Genomic DNA, 23,416 nt, shown 5'->3' with positions numbered 1-23,416 from the left:
ATCTTGAGCTCAACAGCATTGAAGAGAAACGCAGCATGTTCATTTTTAGTGTATATCTCTTGGTCACGTAGATCAAACCATGAACAGCTTTTGGAAGGCCGCGTCTTTAAATCCTGATGACTTCATATTTACTCTCCTTCCTGCAAAACTGTCTGATTTCCCTCAGACAACTGAATGTTTTTCTTCTACTTGAAGTGATGCCAAAGACAAAATAGATATTTGTCAGTGTCTCTTCAACCTGCTGGTCCCATTGGTGTCTTGGAGGCCAAGAGGAGCCCTGCAGCAGCCCTGGCTGCAGTTGGTGATGGACGGCACGTCAAAGGGCTAGGAAGGAGGTAGACATAATTAAAATATCAGGATGTGCTTTGCTGCTAATCCCTGAGCAGTCACTTATGCTTGCTTTTAGCCTGTGTGGAAACCTCCTAGTTTCATTTTCTCCTCTACCAGTCTGTAAGCTCTTGTACAGTCTGGTGGCTGCTCTTGAGTCATTGTGGAAATGAAGTTGTTCTTATAGAATTCCTTCTGCTGCAGAATGTGGAATAGGCGAGGAGTGCTACAAGAGACAGGGATGTACTGTGTCTTGCTTTCTCCCAGTGCAGTGCTGTATTGTGTCAGACCTGTTGGCTGTGACAGCTTAGAGATGAAGTCAGGAAACCTTACAGTACTTTCAAATATAGGATGTTTATAAGATTTGCCTTTGCGTAAGATGACTAAAAATAGTGTTCTGGATGAAAGAATGAATAGCACTTCAGCCACGATGATTTTGTCATGGTATCTAAGACCTTAAGTATGGATTTCAGGATTCGTATGTTTGGTGGCCCTGCCAGGCAGGGGGGTTGGAACTACATGATCCTTGAGGTCCGATCCTTGAGGTCCCTTCCAACCCGGGTGATTCTGTGATTCTGGAATGCTTATGAGATACAGTTATTATTTTTAAGGCTATATTTCTTTTCTTGAACATCTACCCAAATTGAAGATTTCCATAGTTTTTGCATGGCCTTCGGCTGAAAACCTGTTCAGGAGGGAAAATGTACTTTAAGGAAGCCCTGGGGAGCTACAGTACATCCTTGTAGGAAGACTCTTGTGGCCTGTGTATAGGTGCCTCACTGGTTTGGCTTCATTGATGACTGTTTAAATGCAGGGTGCAATTTTCTATGTCTTACTACTGTTGAATGTTTTGCGTTGTCTTGGCTGCTGCTGCCTCCCCAACACAGTGTCCCATTGGCTTTTCATGGTGAAATACTCCTGTAATTGTTGGTATCCTGCCCTTTGCCACTTTCTTTCTCTTGTAAAGGCTTAAAGGCTTTCATTTAAAATGGGATAGGTCAGAAAGCTGGTGCGGTTTTCTTCTGTTTGAAATGGCAGACAGGGCATTTGTTTTGGGTGGTGAGGCTTGCTAGCATAGCTCACTGTCTTTTATGGCTTACAGATGAATGTTCCATCGAAACTCGATGACTTGCTGTAGGAGGAAGAAGGTGCAGGGGTGAAAATGGAGGAGGTTGCTGTGAATGTCAAGGTCTCTTGCAAGCCTGGAGCTTGGCCTGCATTCCTATACACACAGAGAGGAGCACTGACAATAAGCTAATTTACACATTTGTGGGGGTACTGAGGGTCTTGGTTACAGCACATTCAGAACCCTCTTGTAACATTGCTTACAGACCTATGTTTGAAAAGAAGTTCCAACTGGAAGCAAACCATATATATATATATATATATATGTATGTATGTATGTATGTCACAGAATCACAGAATGACCCGGGTTGGAAGGGACCTCAAGGATCATGTAGTTCCAACCCCCCTGCCTGGCAGGGCCACCAAACATACACATTTACTAGATCAGGTTGCCCAGGGCCCCGTCCAACCTGGTCTTGAACACCTCCAAGGACAGGGCATCCACAACCTCCCTGGGCAGCCTGTTCCAGGACCTAACCACTCTCCTAGTAAAGAATATATATATTTAATTTAAAACATTTTAAAAAAAAAGTGCCTTGGAGTGCTTTGGGTGTTGGGTAATTGTGTACTCAAGAAATGAAGTTACATAAGTGAAGACACTCCTGTAACCCTAGCCTGGCAGGAAGATGCAGCAGAAAACGCACTCGTTGCCAGAGAACTCTGGTAGGTTGGAAAATGGGGAAGTTCCAGCGCTTGTGTTGCGTTTCGTCAGAGAGAGCTGTTGTCTTTGGCATCTCTGCTTGGTTTTGGAGGAGTCCCGGTTTTTAGCCTGGGGAGCTGCTCCTTCTTGCTGGAGTTGCGAGTCTCTCTCCTTCCCCATTACAGAAGGGGAGAGGCAGACGTTTTCCACAGCTCAGCACCAGTCTCCTGCTGCCAGGACCTAGGTAAGGTCTTTCTGGAGGCAGGGTGGTAATTGGAAATGGAATTCTGGGCAGCAGCTCTGGCTGCCTTCCCAGTGATGCCTGCGGAGGAGAAGGGAAAGATGAGGATGGGTTTAGGGGCAGTGCCTGGGACAGAACGGTGTGTCAGTTCCCAGGGCAGAAAGGAAGACCCACACGAATTCTAAGTAGAGGACAAACAGCTCTACACTCTTACCTGTGCAGTTTAGAGAAGTTTTAAATGAAGAAAGAGTTTGGGGCAAAAAAGATACATATATATGTATGTTTTCCAGGCTATGCTACATTAACAAGTATGAATATTTTCAGTTATCATGGTTTGTGAAGCATATGAACAGAGCCTAACTGTTTGCTTATGTTGCTCGTGGTACATATGGCAGATTTAAATGAATATGGAACTGTTTCATGTGTTTCTTATATTTATTTCAGATGTAATTTGCTTTGACTGTGGAAACACTTCATGAGTTAAGTTTGGGATGTGGAGCGGAACAGCGAAGATATTTAATACTTTGCTTAATTTAGAAAAATGACCTTTCAGAGAAAAACACTGTGCTTGTCAGAGATACACTGATGAATTATTTTCTTATGATGCCAGTGGGTTATAGCTGACTTTTGAGAACAACCTTGTAGATAATGAGTCTTATTTTTATCTTAGATCTGTCTGATTGTAGTGCCTCTCACAGATCAAGTCACTTCATGGCTATAAATACAGAGCAAGATTTGGAAGTGAAAAAAACCCAACCAACCCAAAGAAAACCCAACAACAGACCATCTAGAACCCACTGGTCAGCATGGATGGAGGGAATTTGAAACAATAAGGCCAATTCCCCATTGCACTCATCCATTCCAATTCCTCCAGCTCACCCTTGCAATGCTATTTGGAAATACATACTCTTCCTCTGCTTTTAAATGGCCTCAGTAAAAACTATGTTATATCTGCTAGTTGGTCTTAGTAAGAAGTCAGCAACTTTAAACTGTCTTTATTTGTGCTAACAAAGCGAGAGATTCAGCTTTTTGATTAAAACAAACAAACTTGCAGCTTTCTGGTCCACGAGAACTATTTTCTTACCATTAATTCAGTGTCATGACAAATGTGTGCATTCCTACACGTATACAGGGGGAGAGATGGCAGTTTCATTTGCAAGCTGTTGAGCTTTGTTTTGCTTTTAGTTTTAGTTTGAGTCAGGACTGTCTCCAGAATGTTCACATAACTGAGTCTCCTAAGTCAGGGGATGAGCTAACATATGTTGTATCATTTACTGTTGTTCTGCCTGGTGTGGTCCCTTGAGCTCTGCTTACATGAGCAAGGCTGGGTGGCAGAATATGGGTTTGCTTTCCCTCTAAAGCCATTCACTGCCCACAGGGCTCCCAGCAGAATGCAGGAGCTGGCTCAGCACGGACAGCCTCGTGAATGGGTTTATGCAGACTAAAATATTGCAGATCTCTGATAAGCCCACCACTTGGGACAGAAAAGTTGCTGCTGAAAATAGGAAAGCCTGCATTGCTATTTTGATCGGTGTTTTGCTTCAGTTTTTTGTTTGAATCAGTGACCTGTGGGTTATATTTTGTTGGTTACAGTCAGGTCCGCTCCAGTGCAGATACAGCTGAGCATTTTTGGTAATACTGAGAGAGCATACTCCTAACTTTGCTACAGCAAACTTACTGTAAATCTGCAGTGACCTCTTTTTGGGTGGTAGTTTCTCAGAATAGCTTTAGTTGTTGTTGGAATGGTGGCAAGTCTAAACTGTATTGCACGCATGTAATGTTATTTCATCTGAAGCAAAACAAAGGATTTCAGTGTCTAAGGCAGCCAGAATCTTTTTTTAACTCTTTCCTTGTTTCTTCAAAGCCAAACCGGACTGATTTATCCCTATCCTAACAATGACTTAAGCCAAGTGTTTCTGCAGGGGAATGGCAAGTGTTTCAGTGGGCAGCTTTACAAGAAACAGCTGTAGACCCACGAGTGTTTTGTTTTCTGTTTTGCTGTGGCTGTTTTTTAGCTTCCCATGCCATGCAATTAGTAGCTGGTTGGTGTTCTGAAAATCACATTTGATCTCTGTCAAGAGCACTGTCTGTTTTGCCTTTAACAATGTCTGTTTTTATTAATAGGATCATCAAGATTCTCCTGCACATACCTTCAGTATTGTGTGACAAAAGCCCAGGAGCCTATACCTTGTTGTGTTTAAAAGGATTGCTTTTCAATGTCAGCAGACAGAATCGATCAATGAATTCATTTGTGGTGGGAAAGCTACATCTAAAACGCATATATTATAAATATCTGCCTGATAGCAGGGAGGAAATGAGAGTTGAGATAAATTGGTTAAACAAAGCCTGTGGGAAGTTCAGCTGCTAAGGCTTACATCTTGATATTACAAATAAGATTTATGAGTTTTCGATTTGGTCTTTTTTTTTCCAGTAGTGCTCAGCTTGACCTTCCCTAAGACATTTATTATTTTAGATACTTGTATTAAGTCAAATATTTTCCACCTCTCTGTAAATTGAACTGCTGTGATCTTTTGGACTTTTCTCATACAGACTCTTCAGCAGCCTCCTCAGTAATTTTATTGCCCTTTGAACTTTTCCCGTTTCTGGTACTTTCCTTTCTAGATGAGGCAGTCAGCATAGAACAAGGTCCTTGCTCACAGCACTGCAGTAGTTGGATTGTTGTTATTATTGCCTCTATTTTTTCCTAATATACCCCCCAAAAGTAATAAAAACAAGCAAAAACAACAACAACAAAACAAGTGAACCTATTGCATTAAATGACTGTTTTCAGAGAGTTGGCAAGAACTGCGGGTCAGTTTTTCAGTACCATACACCAACAGGTTATAAATTAATTATGTGAGTAGTTGAAACAGATAAGGGATTTGATATCTTCATTTCCTTCTCTATTTCAGTGCTTTCATCTTTATTTCTTTAAATCCCTTAGCATAATTTTAAGACAGCCTTCTGGATAAAAGCATTTTTCTGTAATTCACAATTTAGGTTTCTAACGTGCTGGTTGGTTTGCATTGCTCATGCTGTCTTATAAGGAGGTGACTCCTGTGGTGTCATGTAATAGACTGTATTTAAATGGTGGATTAAGTTAGATACTTAAACTGTTTGCATACTGAGAACTATATTCTGTTAATAATTTGAAAATTGTATCTATTTTTCCATATTCCGGTCTTGCTTTTTGGAGGTTTTCTAATGAGTGTAGCTGGATTTACCTCTGCTTTTGTGCTACGTTTGGAGTAACAGTATCAAATCATTTACCATAACATATAAGCTAATGAAATTGCAGTCGCCAAAGTCTTCAAAATTATCTGCTTAGGAGTGTGAAGGTGTAAATTTTATCCAGCTGGTAATTAGTAATTAAGGTCAGATTCTGTTACCTTGAGTTGATAATGAATACCTGCTAAGTATTTAATTTAAATAAAACTTAATTTCGGGAAGTTCTTAAGAAGAAAAGTTTAAACAGTCAGAGTTCAGCGTAGCTGGAAGTGATTACTAAATGGGATAACCCTAATGAGAACTAAAATATTTGAACAGTTGAACCATAAGCTGATCTGAGGTGGAGGCACTGTTATTTTTTGGTTTGGTTGTTTTTGGAGGAAAGGTATTAGATAATTAAAATTAATTTTGTAGTATGAGGCCAGAAGCAAAATACCTGCCTACCTATGAAACTGGTTATCTCGAGTCATATAACAAGCAATTAAGTTTGGCTTGTGATTATGTATGTATGTAACTACAGAAAATGAGAAGCTGGACAGATAAAGTGCGAAAGGTGTGAAACCATCAGGGCATCCATTGTGAGAGTGTCTGTCCAGGTTAACTTCTGCTTACCAGTAAAATAGTGTCTAATGGTTATTTCCATGGGAAATCACGTGGTTATTTTCTGTATCTTTTCCTAAGCGGAGACCCAAAAGTATAAGCTAATCTGTGATTTTCTTAGGAGGAGGCAAGAATTGTAATTTCTGCTGTGTACACTACACTTATCAGCTCTGTACTTCAATCTCTTTTCCTGCTTTTGTTCTTTCTCCTTTTCCCTCACCCATTCCAATTCAGAGCAGAATGTTTGCCCTGCTGTTATAAGAAAACATAAAAAGGAAACAAGGTCCTCCTCCATGTAATACGTTAGAAACAGCAGAAGGCTCTGGCCTACTGCAGTGTGTGGTGGACTTATAGGAACAGATTTGGAGAAGGTACAAGTGTTAGTGAGAAGATTATTTGGAGACAACTAATTACTAGGGAAGCAGGACTTGGTCCTTGGCAGGTGATTATTAATGATGAGTTCAGAAAATCCAAGGGAATAACATCCATACTGTAGGGTATGGCATCTACTGTGAAATCTGCCATCAGGCCAGCTGTGTGTGTCAGTGGAAAGTGATGCGTCTCTGTCTTTCATCACCACGTGTCATTAGGAGAAATGGCAAACTGACAACTAGGGACTGTTTTTTTCCCTCTCACCTGACACCTTTTCACTTTCTCCAGTTCTTTACTAGGAGAGTGGTTAGGCCCTGGAACAGGCTGCCCAGGGAGGTTGTGGATGCCCCATCCTTGGAGGTGTTCAAGACCAGGTTGGATGGGGCCCTGGGCAACCTGATCTAATAAATGTGTATGTTTGGTGGCCCTGCCGGGCAGGGGGGTTGGAACTACATGATCCTTGAGGTCCCTTCCAACCCGGGACATTCTGTGATTTTCCTTGGAGAAATTAAAAAGCACAGTGTTGTCTGGTTGGCTTCCCTCTCTCACCCTTCTTTTCCTCATGTATGTGAAGTTTCCGATGTTACTTTTCTTCCTATTTACAAAGCAGAACTTTTGTCTCCACTGCCCTTCCTCTGGCTGGAAATGTGAAATGTTTGAGCAGGCATTCATTTTATCCAAGCAGTTTAAAAGAAGTTTTGAAAAAAAAAAAAAAAAAAAAAAAAAAGAGAAATGTAGTGCTGTAAATAGGTAATAAGTCTTGTATTTAAGCCTGAAATTAATACATTAGGATATATATGGGAAGAAGGCCGTTTAAAAGCCCAATAGTATTTTGCATTTAAGGCTGTTTCTTAAGTGATTAATTTTAGTGCTACCAAGGAAATGGCTGAACGGGCATATTAAAAACAAACCCATAAAGTAGTTCCATGCCATTATACTAGCTTTGTATTTTCATTGTTTTAGTCAAGTAGTGTGTTCTAATTCCTTTTCCCACTCACCATGTTTTTTTTAGAAGTCATCGTTCCAAAACCAAAAATACTAATTCTTACCATAAATGAGTTAATAAAGTCGGGTGCGAGTCTTCCTACATCGTTATGGCGCAGGGTTTATGTGGGTAAAATCTTCTTGCTGGAGGACAGAGCTCTCGAGGACATGCATCCCTGGCCACACACTTTGGCACGGGGCTCATGGAACGAGCTCCCTGCAGGCTTTGTTGTTCGCTTCCCGATGCGACTTGGAGTTGGGTGTGTGGCAGCTTGCTATGGCTTCCTGCCACGCGTTCCTCACCGCCCCCTCATCCTCAACCAGACAACGCAAAACGGAGCGTGAATTCTAAATAAGAAAGGGGGAAAAAAAACACATGGGGTGGTGTTCAGATTGCAGAGTGCCATCAGTCTGTGGGCGTCTGAGAAGCAGCTAAGTTAATTACCTTTCCAATCTTAGAAGTAGATAAAGAAAATTCCAGCAGAGTACCTGGGAAAGGATTAAGCTTTTGTTTCCGTTCACGTTTTTCTTGTTTTGTAAGGAAATTATAGTAGTTTGTTGTTCCATGCGAGCAGGAAGTGTACTTTGCAAGGGATGATGTATAGAATGGTGAAGGAGGTAAATGATGCAAGTAGTTCTGTAGAATTTTAGCTGTATTTTTCAAGAGATCTCTGTTTGAAATAGCACATTAATAATGTACTCAAATAACTATCATGTATATGGCTACATTTTCCCTTCCTTTACTAAGTAAAACCAAGTTTCTTGTAATAAGTAGTTTTTTGTATTAAAAAAAACAAATAGATGAATGAACTAAATTTGCAGTGTCAGTGTTCCAGAATGGTTTTTTCCCTGAGTGCTTGTTTGTTGTTCAGGGATATCTTTGAGATCATCAATGAAGGAATGCTGAGAAGATTCCTCAGCCTACTTCCTTTTTCTCCTTGGGGAGGGAAGGAGGGCAAGCAGTTTTTGGTTTTATTTTTCTTCAGATTTAGTGCTGATTAGAAACGAGGCTACAGAGGATTTTCATATATATATATATAATACATATATATATATATGTATTACCAACAATGCCTTCTAAAGCCCCACAAAGGCACCTCCAGGTTGTGGTGAAGGACCTGTTGCCGTCTGGTGCGGGCACTCTGCAAGACCAGCTTACAGCTTTCATTGGTGACTGATGGTTTGTAACTTTAGAACTCATTCTAAAAAGCTCTTTTGAAGGCAGTGAAGCAAAAAGCTTCAGCATTGCTTGTAATTTCAAATCATCCTAGTTTGCTGGGTGCATGTTGGTGAATGTACAGTCTAATCCTTTCTTAATACCTTTCTGCTTTGAATCAGGCCGCGCCAAACTCCTCCCTGATACATCTGATTTCCTCTGTGCCTGTCTGCTAAATTGCCCCTTTCTTCTCAGAGTAGCAGCTTGGGAAGTATCTGGTAGAGTTGCACAATTTAAGCCAATCTGCCCACGACTTTCCTGCTGATTTTAATTTTCTCCGATTAATTCCCTCATCTTTCTCCTACCTGTGTTGTACTTTTCCCCTGGGAGACGTTTTGCCCCTAGAAATGCATTGCCAGACAGCACTGGAGGATGCCGTAGGCTGTTCTGCTGCTCCTCATATCCTCCATGCAGGTCTGAAGGAATTCTCATGCCCAGACTTCCATATTGCCCCTGGCTCTTTGTTGTCTGTGTTCCTAAACCCAGGCTGCTCACACAGTGTTCCTGAAGAACCTATCACTTTTTCATGGGCTCAGAATCCCCATCTGCAATGTAACTGTTTACCTGGAGAAGCAAACGTGTACTCCTTATGTCAGGGTTGTTTGCAAGACCCCCTTCAAATGGCTGATCCCACTTTCATGGCTGGAGCACCCAGCTGACATGAACATCACATCATGCTGTGAAGACATTGATTGTGAGTTTTTGGTGGTTTGGGTTGTTTTTTTTAGTGGTAAGACCCACTGATGCCATTCTGAGTGTCATAGGATAAGAGTTTATTCGCACACTCCAGCAGGCAACCTGTTAAATCCTTGGAAAAAGAAGCAATCAAAAAATGAGATGCATTAGTTTGAATAATGGGAAGCTTTAAATTTGCATTTGGTATTTAGTTTACTAAAGAGGGATTGAATTTGAAGATTAATGTGACAAAAGTGATTCTGTAGCAGTGTTCAAAGTGGATTTACTGAACAGCATAGGATTTAAAAATGAGCTACTTTTTGGAGAAGCAAGTATTGACATGTTGAGCTCCAATCAATGTAGAGGTCAGGGAAAAAGAAAGGTGGAGCAGAAACAACTGAACGTTCAAAAAGACCCTAGACTGTGTTAGGGTTGGCCCAGTTATAAGGCCAATTAATGCAGATGCTGTGGTTCTAGTAAGAGCTGATGAGAGTGTTCTGCGTGTGGCTGGGGATGAGGGGACAAGGGACAATGGAAATAGTCACAGAGTCTTTGGAGTTGAAGGGGACCCATATAAAGGTCATCTAGTCCAACTCCCCTGCAGTGGTTTTAAGTCCCCTGTAAATGGTTTTAAGTTAAAAGAGGGAAGATTTAGGTTGGATGTTAGGGGGAAGTTCTTCACTAGGAGAGTGGTTAGGTCCTGGAACAGGCTGCCCAGGGAGGTTGTGGATGCCCCGTCCTGGCCAGGTTGGATGGGGCCCTGGGCAACCTGATCTAGTAAAGGTGTATGTTTGGTGGCCCTGCCAGGCAGGGGGGTTGGAACTACATGATCCTTGAGGTCCCTTCCAACCCGGGTCATTCTGTGATTCTGTGTGAGTGTACGGGGACGTTCACAGCACACCAGTGCAGAGTGAAGGGGGGCACGGTCACCTCCTTCCACCTACAGGCTACACTTCTCTTTGACACAGCACGATTTTCAAAGAAGGAGTACTGACCGAGCTCTCCCTAAGCTCACACCCCCAAAAACAAGACTTATCACACGGCTGATATTTACACATTTTGCAGTTAATACCTGTTCCTTAGCAGGCAAACACTGCCTGTCACTTTGCAGTTAATAAAAATGTGCATCTGTCAATTCCTGTTCTTCCGAGTGATTCGGGGCAGAGCACCAGTAGCGAGGTGACAGTGTTGCTGGTTGGATGGACTCGGCCATGGTAGTAAAGATGAAGATGCAAAATGAAATGCAAAGGATTTCAAAATGCAATTAGGTTGCTGTGCAACCGTGTTATAAAATGACAAATGAAATTCAGTGCAGATAAATGCAAAGCGATGTCCACATGGAAAAAAAAAAAATTCCAACTTTTCATTTAGATTGAGTTGCTAGTTAACAATCTCCAGGTCATATATTTGTGTGGAGATGTCAGCTGTATACTCAGTAGCTGTCAAAAAGCAAATAAAACATTAGCAATGTTTATGGCAACTGTAGAGGAAAAATAGAGGAAAAACGTATCTGTCACATTACGCATCTGTGATGTGCCTTCATCTTGAATAGTGGGATTGATTCTGACATCTTTCTCCTAATTCTCTTTTCCTTCCTCACTTCCACCTACAAAGAGCATAAAATAGTACTGCAAAAGCTGTCGGTCACGCAAAAGGCTATTGAACAGCCTTTGTGTGAGGGATGAAGAAGTAAATGCAGCTCTGCAGTCTGGATGGTTGGACTAAATGATCTTGGGGGTCTTTTCCAGCCCTAGTGATTCTATGACTTATCACTTGCTCAGCTCTGTTTTTCCCTTGACTCCAGCTCTTGGTGGCTACTGGAAGCAAGATACTGGGTTGGACTTTGGGCTTTAATTGTAGGGGACTTTTTTGTACTTACTATTTATTTTTTGAGTCTCATCAAAACTGTGCTTTGGTTATTTTCATATTTACTTAATATCTAATCACTATAACAACTTCTGTATCTAACATCCTAATGAAGATTTAATCATTTCAACGGTTATATCAGTCAAGATTTTAGGATCTCGGTGAAGAGATCACTGTTTTAAGTATTCTAATCTTAAGGAAATTAAGATGTTTTCAACAGTATTGCTGGTGCTTTAGGTTCCTGAATGCTGAGTTTATCTGCCTGCATGGTTTCTGCCTTGTAAACTCTTTGCGCTTGAGGAACTCCAGAAATAGAAGGAGAAATTAAAGAGCAGTTTGACTCATCAGAGAACTTGAAGAAAGTCTCCAACCTGTTGTCTCAGGTGATGAAACACAGACTCTCGATGTTGCTCTGCTTGCAGAACCAGTTCTGGTACTTGCTGGGTTTGGTGAGCCTTCCTTCAGCAGCCTTAAAGTCAAGTACGAGTGCTTTTGGGGGTACCAGAAAGATTAATGGAAGTTGTTCCATGTTTGGCTGGGGAGTGGCTGCTTTGGCTCTTTGGCACAGACCAGTGTCAAGGAAGGTGGGGAACCCTGGGGCAGCGCTGAAGGTGTGCAGGTGCTTGTGGCAGCAGCCTAGAGAAAGCAGTGAGCTCAAGGCAACTTCAATGCTTTAACTTTTAACTCGATACTGGGGTAAGTATAGAAAAAACATAATGCCAGAATTAAGCCTGCAGTAGTGAATGTTTTAAGTGGCTCTTAAATAATTATTAAACGAAATGCAGTGATAGCGATCACCCTGTCCTTGGATCGGTAGAACCTGGCTGACAATGCTCTAAACATCAGCATAGCAGTGTTGTAATTACTTTACTAGATGGCTGATTAGAAGCTAGGCAAATGTAAATGCAATCAGTACCTGTGTTCCTGCTTTGTTTGAAACAATGTGTAAATGAATTATCTCTTGTGTCAGGCTTATGTCTCTCTAGGGAGTAAACACAGGAGCAGGGACTGGCCTTCAGAAGCATAGGGATGAAGATATGGCTGTGGAACGATGCCAAGCAGGAGCTCAATCTGAGGAAGAGCCTCAGCTGCATGTCAGTTCTTGTACTAGATGGTTTCTAAGCCCACAGGTGCTTCACTGTGCACTGTATTCTGCCCCTGGCCCTGGAGGGAGTCATCCAAAAACCCTTCCCTGCAACCCTCATGTGCTCAGCTTCTCATAAGTCTAAATGCTACATGATAAAAAAACAAAACCAAACAGCAGTCATATCCAAAACAGCTGATGGTTCCACAGTCATAAGTCGATGATAGATAGTGAGCTTGGGTTCGTATGCAAAGTGTATTTGTAATTTATGCACATACACCATGTCAGTCTCATCAGGAGTCATTGCTGTGCTTAAGTAATATGCGTGTGATGGCAAGGATAGAGCTGGTATATACATAATTTATGTACAAACCTCTGCATTGACTGTTTTATTGTATATGCAGTATAACCATACATTGCTGATACTAATCTAATCTCTAGAGTACAGATTGCGTTTTCAAATATGCAAGCAAGCTTTTTTTTTCGTTGTTGTTACCATGAAAAATAATAAGGGGGATTTTTATATTCTATTTTTAAGGGAGTTACGTAAAGTATCTGTCATCGGTTTTTCATTTTTAGACACAAATAATTATATATGGCAGGGAGCATGATGAGCATTCAGAGTTGACATTAGAATGGAAATGCATAAAGCGTTCCTGAAAAGCTGATCAGATAGGTCATTAGTCAAGGTTACGAACACGTTTTAAATCTCATTTAACATGTGTTTTAAAAGAAAGAGAAAGATAATTCCTCCTGCATCTTCATGAGTGTTAAATTCACATTTCCTAATTTTTAGGGAGAATTTTTGATTTCCCCTCTCTTACAGCAGCATGAGGAACCTTCAAACCTATTGCCGTCCGACAAAGTGGGATTTAATCTGTTTCACGTTGCATTTATGGTGGGCTGGGATCAGCCTTGCTAGCAGCTGTCAGGCTCATACCAGTGTCTGGTAACCTACTGAGCCCTGGGCTTTCACTCTCCAAGCCCCCAAGGTAGAAAGGAGAAACCAAAGCAAGTGCCAGAAAATGTCAGGTTCCCACACTGTAAAATTAAAGAGAAGACTTAGGGACTGCTTTTGCTTCATCTGATCTTTTCCTTTTTCATCTCGAACATTCCTCATTAAATGAGGAAAGCGAAACATTTGGGGACAGAAGAATGGTTTTTAATTAGGAGCAGATTTAAATTTGAATGTCATATAGGTTTTGCAAAATGTCTTTTTGCTGCTGTTCGCCAACTTTGCAGGATTTAATTTTGCAGCAGAAAGGCGACGGTGGGAATTTAGGGCCATCAAAGAAGTCTTTGGCACAACTGGTATAGGGTTCTGCCAGGTCTCCCACCTTTGCTTGCTCAGGGATGAGCTCATCCTGCACCAGTGCTGCTGCTGCCACCTCTCCTCACCCTTCGTGAAGGGCAAGCTTCTTTGGTGTTGGCAGGCACCTCTGAGTTGAAGGAAGACCAGAGGGCTTCTATTTTCTCCATCCTTTTTCTCCATCCTTCATCCTACCACCGTATCTCAGTTAGGATTCATCTACTTAACGTTTGAACTGAATGATGCCTGCAGTGCTGAGGGAACAGCTCATAGGTATCCCCTGCATTGTGCTGTGGCCTGCTGGAACGGAGTGAAACCACCACCCAGGGCAGCAATCCAAGCTCAGTCCAGCCATCGACTCCTGCTTTCCTGGGTGAGCACTGGCCCCCAGACTCCTGAAGCATAAGGTTTTTCTTTAAGAGAGGTGGAGAGTTGCTCCCCATGAGTGTGGAGATGGGTTGTGGTCACTCCATGGAATGTCTAAGCTGTTCTCAGTGCCACTGTGCAAGATTCATGCAGAGCCGGGTGTTTTATTTTATTGTAATTATTATTTTTTTTTTCTAACCTGGTAGTATTCTTAATGCTTACACAAGCAATTCTCATATAGTCAAATACAGAGCACTGACACAGTGGTTTTAGCCTGATGGGTTTCGGTAATCAGAAGATGGAGATTGCTGCACAGCATCTCAACCTCATGTCACTTACTGTTTGAGTTCTCAAGCTGTGTCTGCCCCTGCTAAAAACCACAAAAATCCCACTTAACGTTCTGATTTCAGCCATACTTCCCAATGCACATAGCGTGATTACATTAATGCACTTTAACTGAGGAATATTTGGCCTGAGCAGTTCTCTCTCAGTAATCCAACAGAGAAAAACTGATTTATATCTTCCATTGTGTCCACTGAAAACACGCAAAGCATCTTTTAGAATTATGTTTCAAATGTCATCTGATGAAGAAAGGTAAGAGAGTGGGTTTTCTTTAGACAGCCGCACGAAACACTTGTCATCTGAAGTTGTTTTGCTGGAGGTATTTTTAGGATGACTCAGGCGTAAGGTCTGAGAGTTCTTCTTGCCTTTAACTGAAGGGAAAAGAAATGCTGACAATTTTCCTCCCAGCTGTTTCGGTTAAATATTTGAATGTAAAAACCCAACAGTTGAGGCAAATAAATATATATATTAATTTCTTATTTTAAAGTTCTGGTACAGATTTGCCCCATATTATTTTTCATCCATCACAGCCCTACCATCTCAAACTCAATCTATTGGTATCCTCTTAAGGATCTTCCATAGAAGGGGACATAGAAAACAGCAACCATCTTTTCTTGTGTGTAAATCTCCTTTCGGACGTTCCTAGAAAGCACGTTTACATTATATATTTAAAACCCCAAGGAATTCACTGTTCTTTCTGTGCAGCAAACATTTGCTGCTTGAGCTGTGTTGGACAGTAGCATGAAAACCTTTAAAACCAGAGAAAGAAAAGCTAGTCCTTAGCTGCAAATGCTGTCATAGAAGTGCATGTCTTGTTTGGATGGAGTGTGATATCAGTGGCGCTGTGATGGTTCTGAGCAAGTTGCATTCGTAGCATAGGCAATTAGACTGAAATATAGCACTGTTGCTGTAGAGTACTTGAACTGTCTTGCTGCAGGAGGATGGGCTGAATGCAGCCAGGACAGACAGACAGCTGGAGTAGGTGGGAGGTGTTGGTGCAGTGCTGCAGCTCGTGGGTGTCTGCAGCTACAGCCAGGCTTAATAGGGAATTGCTACATCTCACAGGCACTCACTGGCTTTTCTTTTTCTTCTCTTCCTCTTTGTACCCATGTTGTGCCACTGTATTTTATATATATTGCTATTACACTGGATTACCTACACTTTACTGTTTTGTGGTATGCACCTGCCTCTGATAATCACGAGCTCACTCCATGATTGTTACGTGATGTGGCATCTTTGATCTCTTCACATCCTGAATGCACAATGATTTCATTATCGTTCCTGTCTAGTGAGCACTTGATGACAAGTGTCCTCTCCCTTAAATAAGAGTCTGTGTGTCACATGCTCATCGTTTGCTCTAGATGTGTGCCACTCCAGCAGAACATCTACTGGCAGTGTTAGAATGTGTCTTACAAGACTCCACAGTCTACCAAGGCACTGTTATAGGATCACAGAATGGTTTGGATTGGAAGGCACATTAGAGATCACCCAGTTCCAGCCCACTACTGTGGGCAGGTCTACTACCCACCAGGTGATGCTGTCCAGGGTTATTAACGATTAGGTAAATCATGGTCATCCTGCCTTGCCTCAAATGCCTCCAGGGACATTCTGTCATTGTACAGGCAATAAAGAGGGAGCTGCAACTGCAGCATACCAGGAATTTCTGTTAGTTATATTATTTTCAGTTGTCCTAGCAAAAAGCAAATGAAGTACATTTGACTTCATTGAGTGGCTCATACTCTTGCATGCTCCAGTTCAGTGGCATTTCAATGTAAGTTGGTTCTTCTTCCAGCTTAAATCTTCAGACATGGAGGAGACAGCCACCTGTATGGTATCTGGAGCTGGGTTGTGAAACATGCCCCAGTGCCTTGGTAAGAAGGGGCAGCCATCTGATAAAGGTCATGACAAGGTTGTAGTGCTTTTTGCAGGTAATATTCATGCCTCACAAAAACGCTTCTACAGGTAGGAAAACACCTACACAGTAGATGTCACTCATTGAGGAAAACGTTTGAGGAAATGCATGAAGTATAAGAGACTATTTGGCTATATACCAAGCGTGTGGTTACCTGGTTATTGTTTCGGTTATCTGTGGTTTTTGGTTTGGAATTAATCTGGCAGAGGAGCAGTCAGCAGTTTCTGATACAAACTCTTTCTCTTTTTTTCATCATTTTTTGAAATAAGAGGGAATTCGATTTGGGAGATCAAAGTACTTCTATCTTTCTGGCAATCTAATGTAGCACTCTTCCAAAATATGTAAATAATTTTGTCTGTATAAAATAGAACGATTATGAATTTAAACACATGGATTTATGGTGCCATTTACATGAGGTATGCTGATAATACTTTTAATAATGAAATTGCGTTTGTCTTCGTAGCTGCGTATAAATTTTTGTGACAAATCTTTTGCATCTTCTCAAGAGCCAGGCGCTCCCTGATGCATTAGATATATTTCTAAACAGAGGGGAAAAGAGTTTGATAACCAGTCTGCATGTTTGTTTATTAGTTTGTTGGTAAAGCATTAGTGACATACGTATATACAAGATGCTTTGTTTGTTTCTTCTTGTTTTTGTTAGAAATTGTCCGAGCTCTTTCTCCGTTAAAAAACAAAACAAAAAAAACAAGGGCTGCTCCAGAAGTAATGCCTCTTGTGTTACTATGTTGTACCACAACGTCAGAGGCGGATATTGGTATGGCAGTAGAGGTTGAACCTTCCCACTATTATCCCATTACATTTTGTTGCTGTGTGTTTATGTTCAGTGGCCAGTATATGGGTTTAGAAAGCTACATATAGGAGAAGCTTTGCTTTCATTATGCGTATACGTTTTGCTAGCACTGGAAGGAAGGAGTTTGACTTCTAAAATCGTGGTGGTATTCTTTCTTATCAGCAGCTCAGCTGTGGGACTCTGCCCTGTAGCCATTTGTGTGGGTCAGTTTGTTTCATTCTCTGTGTGCAGGAGAGGAGTTACCGAGCTTCAGTGAGAACCTGGAGCTAGATTTAAAAGACAGAAACATAGAACTGGAGTGTGCTGAACTCAGTCTTAAAACCTATGAGAAGGGTTTGGTTTAGTTGCATTTTTTTTTAGTTCTGCTTTAATATAATGGGAAAACAATTTGGGGCTTTAACTGAAAACGAGTGGTTCCAACTTCCTTTAGTGGTTCAGCTCATAAACATTGGAGATGTCATTTAAAACCACTTATTTCAAGTATTTCAAAGAAAGGACTGTAATCTTGCATTACATAAGAATGGTGAGTAAATGGACAGATCAAGTAACAGCCTTCCCACTGGTGAAGAGAGGTGAGGCCTGTGTGGAGCCATCCTGATCCTCCTCATTGTGGCAGCTGGGAAGCCCAGTGTTTCCTGAGCTGGAGCAGTACTGTCAGAGATGTTGAGAGTGATTGCAGTTCTCTTCTGTTCTTTCCATTTAATTTCATAAAAACTGCAACCCAATAAAAGAAATACTTCACAGGCGTTTTGGGAGATATCAGTGATGTGTGTGAAAGCTGCGTTCCAAGCTCAGGGCCTGGTCTGTCACACCACAGTGCTGCTGCTCCTCGTCCTTGTCAACGTGACCTCTTTTTCCTTATGCCTCTCAGAGGACCGTGTGCTACCAGAAAGAAACAGTTCTTAAATTTTAGCTCAATTCCAGCTGCTCCTTTCATTGCTTCTTCCTTTGCACACATAAGCACAGGCGCACACACAGGATGAAGCTGCTCCTCCCGGCAAGATCTGCTGTGTGACAACAGCAGGAACACAATTCCTTCTCCTACGCTGATGAGTTTGGGGGCAGCAGGCGTTTTGCTAAGAACAGTGAGCGTAAAGGCTGGAGGCTGCTTTTTGCTCCTGCTGTGTGTGCATGAACTATGTATGGGTGGTTTCGCAGAGGAACGAGAACTGGGCTGCTGCTCATCCCCCCCCACCACTCCCATGTGGCCACTTCGTGTATCAAATCCCATTTGCTGTTTATATCACCATGCTTAATGCTGCATTGTCTTGTTCTAACAGCATTTTTCAAAATCGTATTAAAATACTCCGTGCACATATTAAAATACTCTGTAATGCATGGTAATACCTATTCCGAAGAGTCCCCTGACTGCATAAATTCTTACAGATGGTATGAAGCTACAGAGGGATTAGCTGTTGACTGCAGATCTGATGCCATTGCTTTTCTCACTGCTGTTCCGTGTAATTTAACATGTCAATAGCCTTCCTGGTAAAACATGATGAAATTTTATATGGCGGTATTACTCATAATGTACTGCATATTTACGTGTGAATGGTGTTATTCCTAAATATAAACAGCTAGTTCGAGACAGGCTTCGATAAATGACTTTCTCAAAACTTGCTTCTTTTCTAATATGTTTTAATAATTACTTCTCTTTCTTGCAGATAAAATTGAAGAAGCACAAAAACAACTTAATGGAAAAGAAGACCAACAAAGAGGTAATAAGCAAAATCAAAACAAAATAGAAAAAGCACATTGTGATTCTACAGGCTGATGCAAAAGCTTTTGTGCATCAGTGAAAAGACTCCCATTGGGCTGTGGGCGTTGGATGGAGCCCAGGGTGTGTGTACTGCAGATCAGGTGCTGTGATCTGTAACACCCCAATTTTGCTGAGGCACAAAAGCTTTGTTTTAACCACTTGAGTAGCTGTATTGACCTTGATAAGGCTGCTGAAGCTATAGCACTGGAAGCTGCAGAGTTTATTGACTGAAGCCCTATACTAACAGTTTACTTCATAATATGATTTACCTAATCGTTAATAACCATATTTGGTTTATGACAAGCAATATATGATGATCTCTAACAGATGCTGAAGGGAGATTGATCCTCACAGGCTATTTTAAGAAACAGTTGACCTGTGACAGATTAAATCTGTGTGTTAGGGCTTAGAAAGCTGGTGAAAAGTCATTGTATTTCAAGGCTGGCTGACTGCAGGAGTACCTGTTAGGTTTTATGTGATAAAGCTCATCTGTGCACCCACAAAGGAGTGAAGAGAAGCAGCATGGGAAGACCAAATAATCCCTGGCCAGGTTCCCCTGGGCAAAGTCATGGAAGACTCATCTCCACAAGCCCAGAGGAGCACAGGTGCATGAGGGAAGGTGAGAATTCCAGTGAAGGACTTGAGGAAAGTAGACTCTCTTCAGTACCCTCCCAGGGCCGTCATAGCAGAGCCACAGCCCCTGTGTCCAGATGTGAAACCCATCATCATGAGCCATAGAGAGTAGCTGTATGGGTCACCTTTTGGACTAAAGGTGTGGTACTTGAAAGGGGTCACATGGGAGGATGCAGGGAAACAACTCGGTGTCAAATCTGTGTGTCCAGTCAGGTTTGTGTATGAATGTGGTGCATATGTGTGCTCTCAGTGTTTGTGCCTACTGGGAATACATTTTCAGCTTCACAGGTGATTGGACCTGGTGTCATTGAGCAACAGCCTCGCTTTTCTGAGTCTGGTGGGTCCAGCATGCTGTACTTGCCTCTATCAGTACCACATTTCACTGGTTTATCTTGTTCTATGTAGATATTCATTGTGCTCGTGTTAGTGACCTGTCCTTCTGACCTCTGACACATCTGTGAACAGTGTTGTTAAATTGTTGATACTGGACTCAAAGCATTTTACCTTTTCAAACAGTGAATTTAAAAACTTGCTGAATGCTACAGAACAAAAGAAATACCCTGCTGGATCCCAGCAGGGTCCGTTTTGACACATCATTCTGCCTCCAGCATAGGCAATAAGGCATACAGATTGAGGACAGCACCTCAGCTTGGCCACTCTCTGCAGTCTGTTCCCCTTAGGCCGTCCTTGGGATGTCCTGCCTCATCCCTTTTAGGACGTGTTACTGTGAATCTTTTTCTTTCAGTGCTGTTTGCCTTCAGCATTCTCTGGCAATGAATTGCAGGAGTTCACTACCAATAACATTAAGAAAGTACGTTATTTTATCTTTTTCTCTCCCAGTTTTCTACTAGTTATAACAAGTGTCCTTTGGTTCAAACATTGTCTGATTTGTTAAATAAGAGTTCAGCATTCACCTTTCCAGCTGCTTTTGTGTTTTCATAAAACTTGTCCATATCCCACTCAGCTTTCTTCTCTCCAGACTCACGTTTGAGTTAATTTTTCAAAAGAAGATTTGATACAGACTGTCTTGAATGGGTACGAAGACTATGATGTTGCTTTATTCCTCTGTAAAATGTGAAGGAGAAAAAAGTATGTGGCTAGGGGATAAAAGAAGCCTTCTAAATATTTACAGAGACTTTCCAAGAAGCAAGGCTTTAAACTGAATAGGCTTGTGATGTATTTTGTTTAGTGTATCATAGGTAAGCAGCGTTGTCAACCAAACATAAAGGCTCAGTGTGTGAAGTATTACTGTCTGCTCTTGTTGATGTTGGTCCTAAAGAAGTAATATTTCTCTGGATTTATTTATTTTGTGATAGACTTGTTCAAGCTGAAGATTAACTAACCTCTATTTTCAGGATTTTCTTCTCAGCTGTGCACGAGTACAATCTTTGTGATCCCACACAAAGGAAGAAACCTTCTCCACCGTGCTCTGAAAGGGACTGGGTTGCAAAGATTTGCATGATGATAGCACACACCTTCCAGGGGCTCAGGAGGCAGAAAGATTATGGCTTAGTTTTTGCCTCCTAATCTAAATTTGTATGACTAGTTGTTGAAAATATATTTTATACATATATAAAATTGGTACAGAAATGTCTGGAATGATACAGCTACTTTGTACCTTTTCTTTTCCACTGAGAAATATCCTTTGTCATTTTTATCACTTTCTTAAGTGTCTAAATTGATTTTTATTTTTTGTTATGTGAAGTAAATTAAATTATATGTTTGAAAGCCACTGAAAAGAAGGAAGGTATGTTTTGAGCTAAACAGTAAACTAAACTGTGAAGATGCTCACGTAAGGTATTTTAATCACAATCCAATGTATACAGGTTCACCTTAAGTGTGGTTGTTTATTTTTATCGCAAATTAAATACTGTGCTGTCAGTACTGGAGCTGTTAAACGTGTAGCGTGTTTGTGGGGAGGAATTCTTTGTAAGTTCAGCCATACTGGGTTTTCTGCTGACTGGTATTGTACATTGATCAGTCATAACTTTATACATGTGTGGGATTTAAGATGAATTTAATTGACTCCAAAAAGATATGTATTTAATGCATCGCATTTTGTCATTAGCTGTAATAATCCAATTAAGTGAAAATTGAAATAGATCTCTATTAAACACAAAGACAGTAAAGAAACAGACGGTGTTGAAGTTAGCAGAATTCAGTTACTTAGTATGAATTTGCAACTGAAAGATATATATAAATACATATATGTGTGTATATATATAGAGAGAGAGTGATAGTCCGTAAATATGTTCAGGTTGTAGATAAGTGGCCTGCAAGTTGAGACCAAGAATGTGTTCTATAGGGACCAGCTCCACCCTCTTTTCCTGCTCATCAAGTGTGTAAGGTGGATAAGTCTTTCATCATTTCATCTTCTTGTAATTGCCCAGTTGCCAGTATGAATTTTTAGTAGGAGAACATCAGCATCTCTTCAACTGTGATTGTTGTTGACATGACAGAGAAAGTCTTGTTTCTTGTGAGTGCTCTGTGTGTTGTCCTTTAAAACCTGGAAGGGATGGTTATCTTGAACAACCAGCATTTTCTCCTTGTGAAGGCAATGAAAGCTTTCTCTGATGTGGGACCCATCTGCGTATCATGGTCTGGAAAGCAGTTAACTGAATCTGCTTTGGCTTTGATCTACTGCTGGCCGCCTCCTAACAAATCCATCCCAAGAAAGTCTCTCTGTCTTCTCCCTTCCAGACTATCTGATAAAGTCAAGTCTTCTCAGATCCTTGTGGTTACCACAGAGGCTTCTGTTATGGTCATCCTCTGAACCAGTTCAGCCACTGAAGGTCATTATGAAGCACTGTAAGCATTTGTTTTCTTCTTTATGCATTGCAGCAATTCTCTGCTTATCACAACAGGCTGCATCCTAGGGACATCAGTTCCTCAAGCACTGTCATAGGATTTTAATTTAGGGCTAGTAGCACTAACCTAGTTATCTTAATACTTGGCACCAGCAATGCTAGGACTGCTAAATCTCTCTCTGCTTCTGAATTTTTTAAGGGAACTAAAGTTGGTGACAAACTCCAGCAACACCAGGATGTGCCATGAAGAGGGGTTGCAGATCCCATACAGACACTCGGTACAGTGGAACTCAATGGAGTTGATGTGACCTTGCATATACTCCACAATATCCACCTATCCCACAAGCTCTCTGCCTCTTAGGAGTACAATTTCAGATTAAGCTGTGTTATTTTGATGGCTACTTCTTGCTGTGTTGCTGAAAAAAAAAACCTATCATTGATAAATTACCTGATATATCACAGGGAACATAGGTGTACTTATTCTGCTTCTCCATTGTGGTGATGGCTGATGGGATGATCTGGGGATGTGTGTGTGTTCTTCGGCTTTGTTGCAGTTTAGACTTGCAGGCTGTCATGGTTGTTTGTCAGGTATCAATTCATCCCTTTAAATAAGCTATTGCTCTTGTTTGAATCTCTACTCATGTTTTTTACTTTCTTCTGAGATGGGTAGACTTCAAGTACCGGTTTCTTCAACAGATAAAGTTGTAAACAGTTTGCTAACCCTCAATGCAAGCTGTGTGCAGTGTAACAAATTCATCCTGGACACAGACTTCCAGTCCCTCTAATGGTACGCAGACATCTGCTGAACTCCTCTCCTGATCTCTTCCCAGGACTGGTAGGTATGTCTCTGTCTAGCTTCAAGGAAAAAGCAATTTTCAGTCTTTTTTATCAGCAGTCAGCCACATTTCTATTCTTTCACACTTGAACGCTTTCAAGTTTTTCAGGGAGTTCCAGTTATTTTTAATTCTGCTGGACATGCTCCATAGTGTAATTTGAACACGATGCTGTATATTCTCATGAATCCTCCCTTTTAGATACTTAGAATTGCTACTCACTGCTTGGTCTGTGAAGGTGGGTTTCCAATTTGCCCTCGCCACATTCAGAAGTCCAAACTGTTGT

General features: G+C 41.3%; 1 protein-coding gene across 10 annotated transcripts in view; it reads left to right on the top strand.

Annotated features, from left to right (window-relative positions):
* HIVEP1 (HIVEP zinc finger 1) overlaps positions 1 to 23,416 on the top strand; it is a 108,390-nt gene that overhangs the window by 37,740 nt on the left and 47,234 nt on the right. For 6 of the 10 annotated variants that reach the window (XM_085540250.1, XM_085540252.1, XM_085540247.1 and 3 more), the window contains one exon: positions 18,763 to 18,816. The exons of 1 other annotated variant lie outside the window; for it this stretch is intronic. In XM_085540250.1, the coding sequence (XP_085396376.1) occupies positions 18,763 to 18,816 (54 nt within the window). Of the gene's footprint in view, positions 1 to 18,762; positions 18,817 to 22,190; positions 22,299 to 22,606; positions 23,137 to 23,416 lie in introns of those variants that run through there. 3 more of the 10 variants (XM_085540253.1, XM_085540254.1, XM_085540248.1) reach the window with 2 other exon arrangements.

The sequence above is a fragment of the Coturnix japonica genome, chromosome 2 (genome assembly GCF_054131305.1).
Source record: "Coturnix japonica strain WE chromosome 2, WE-NBRP24, whole genome shotgun sequence".
NCBI classification, from domain to species: Eukaryota; Metazoa; Chordata; class Aves; order Galliformes; family Phasianidae; genus Coturnix; species Coturnix japonica.
This window is presented reverse-complemented; position numbering and strand designations above follow the sequence as displayed.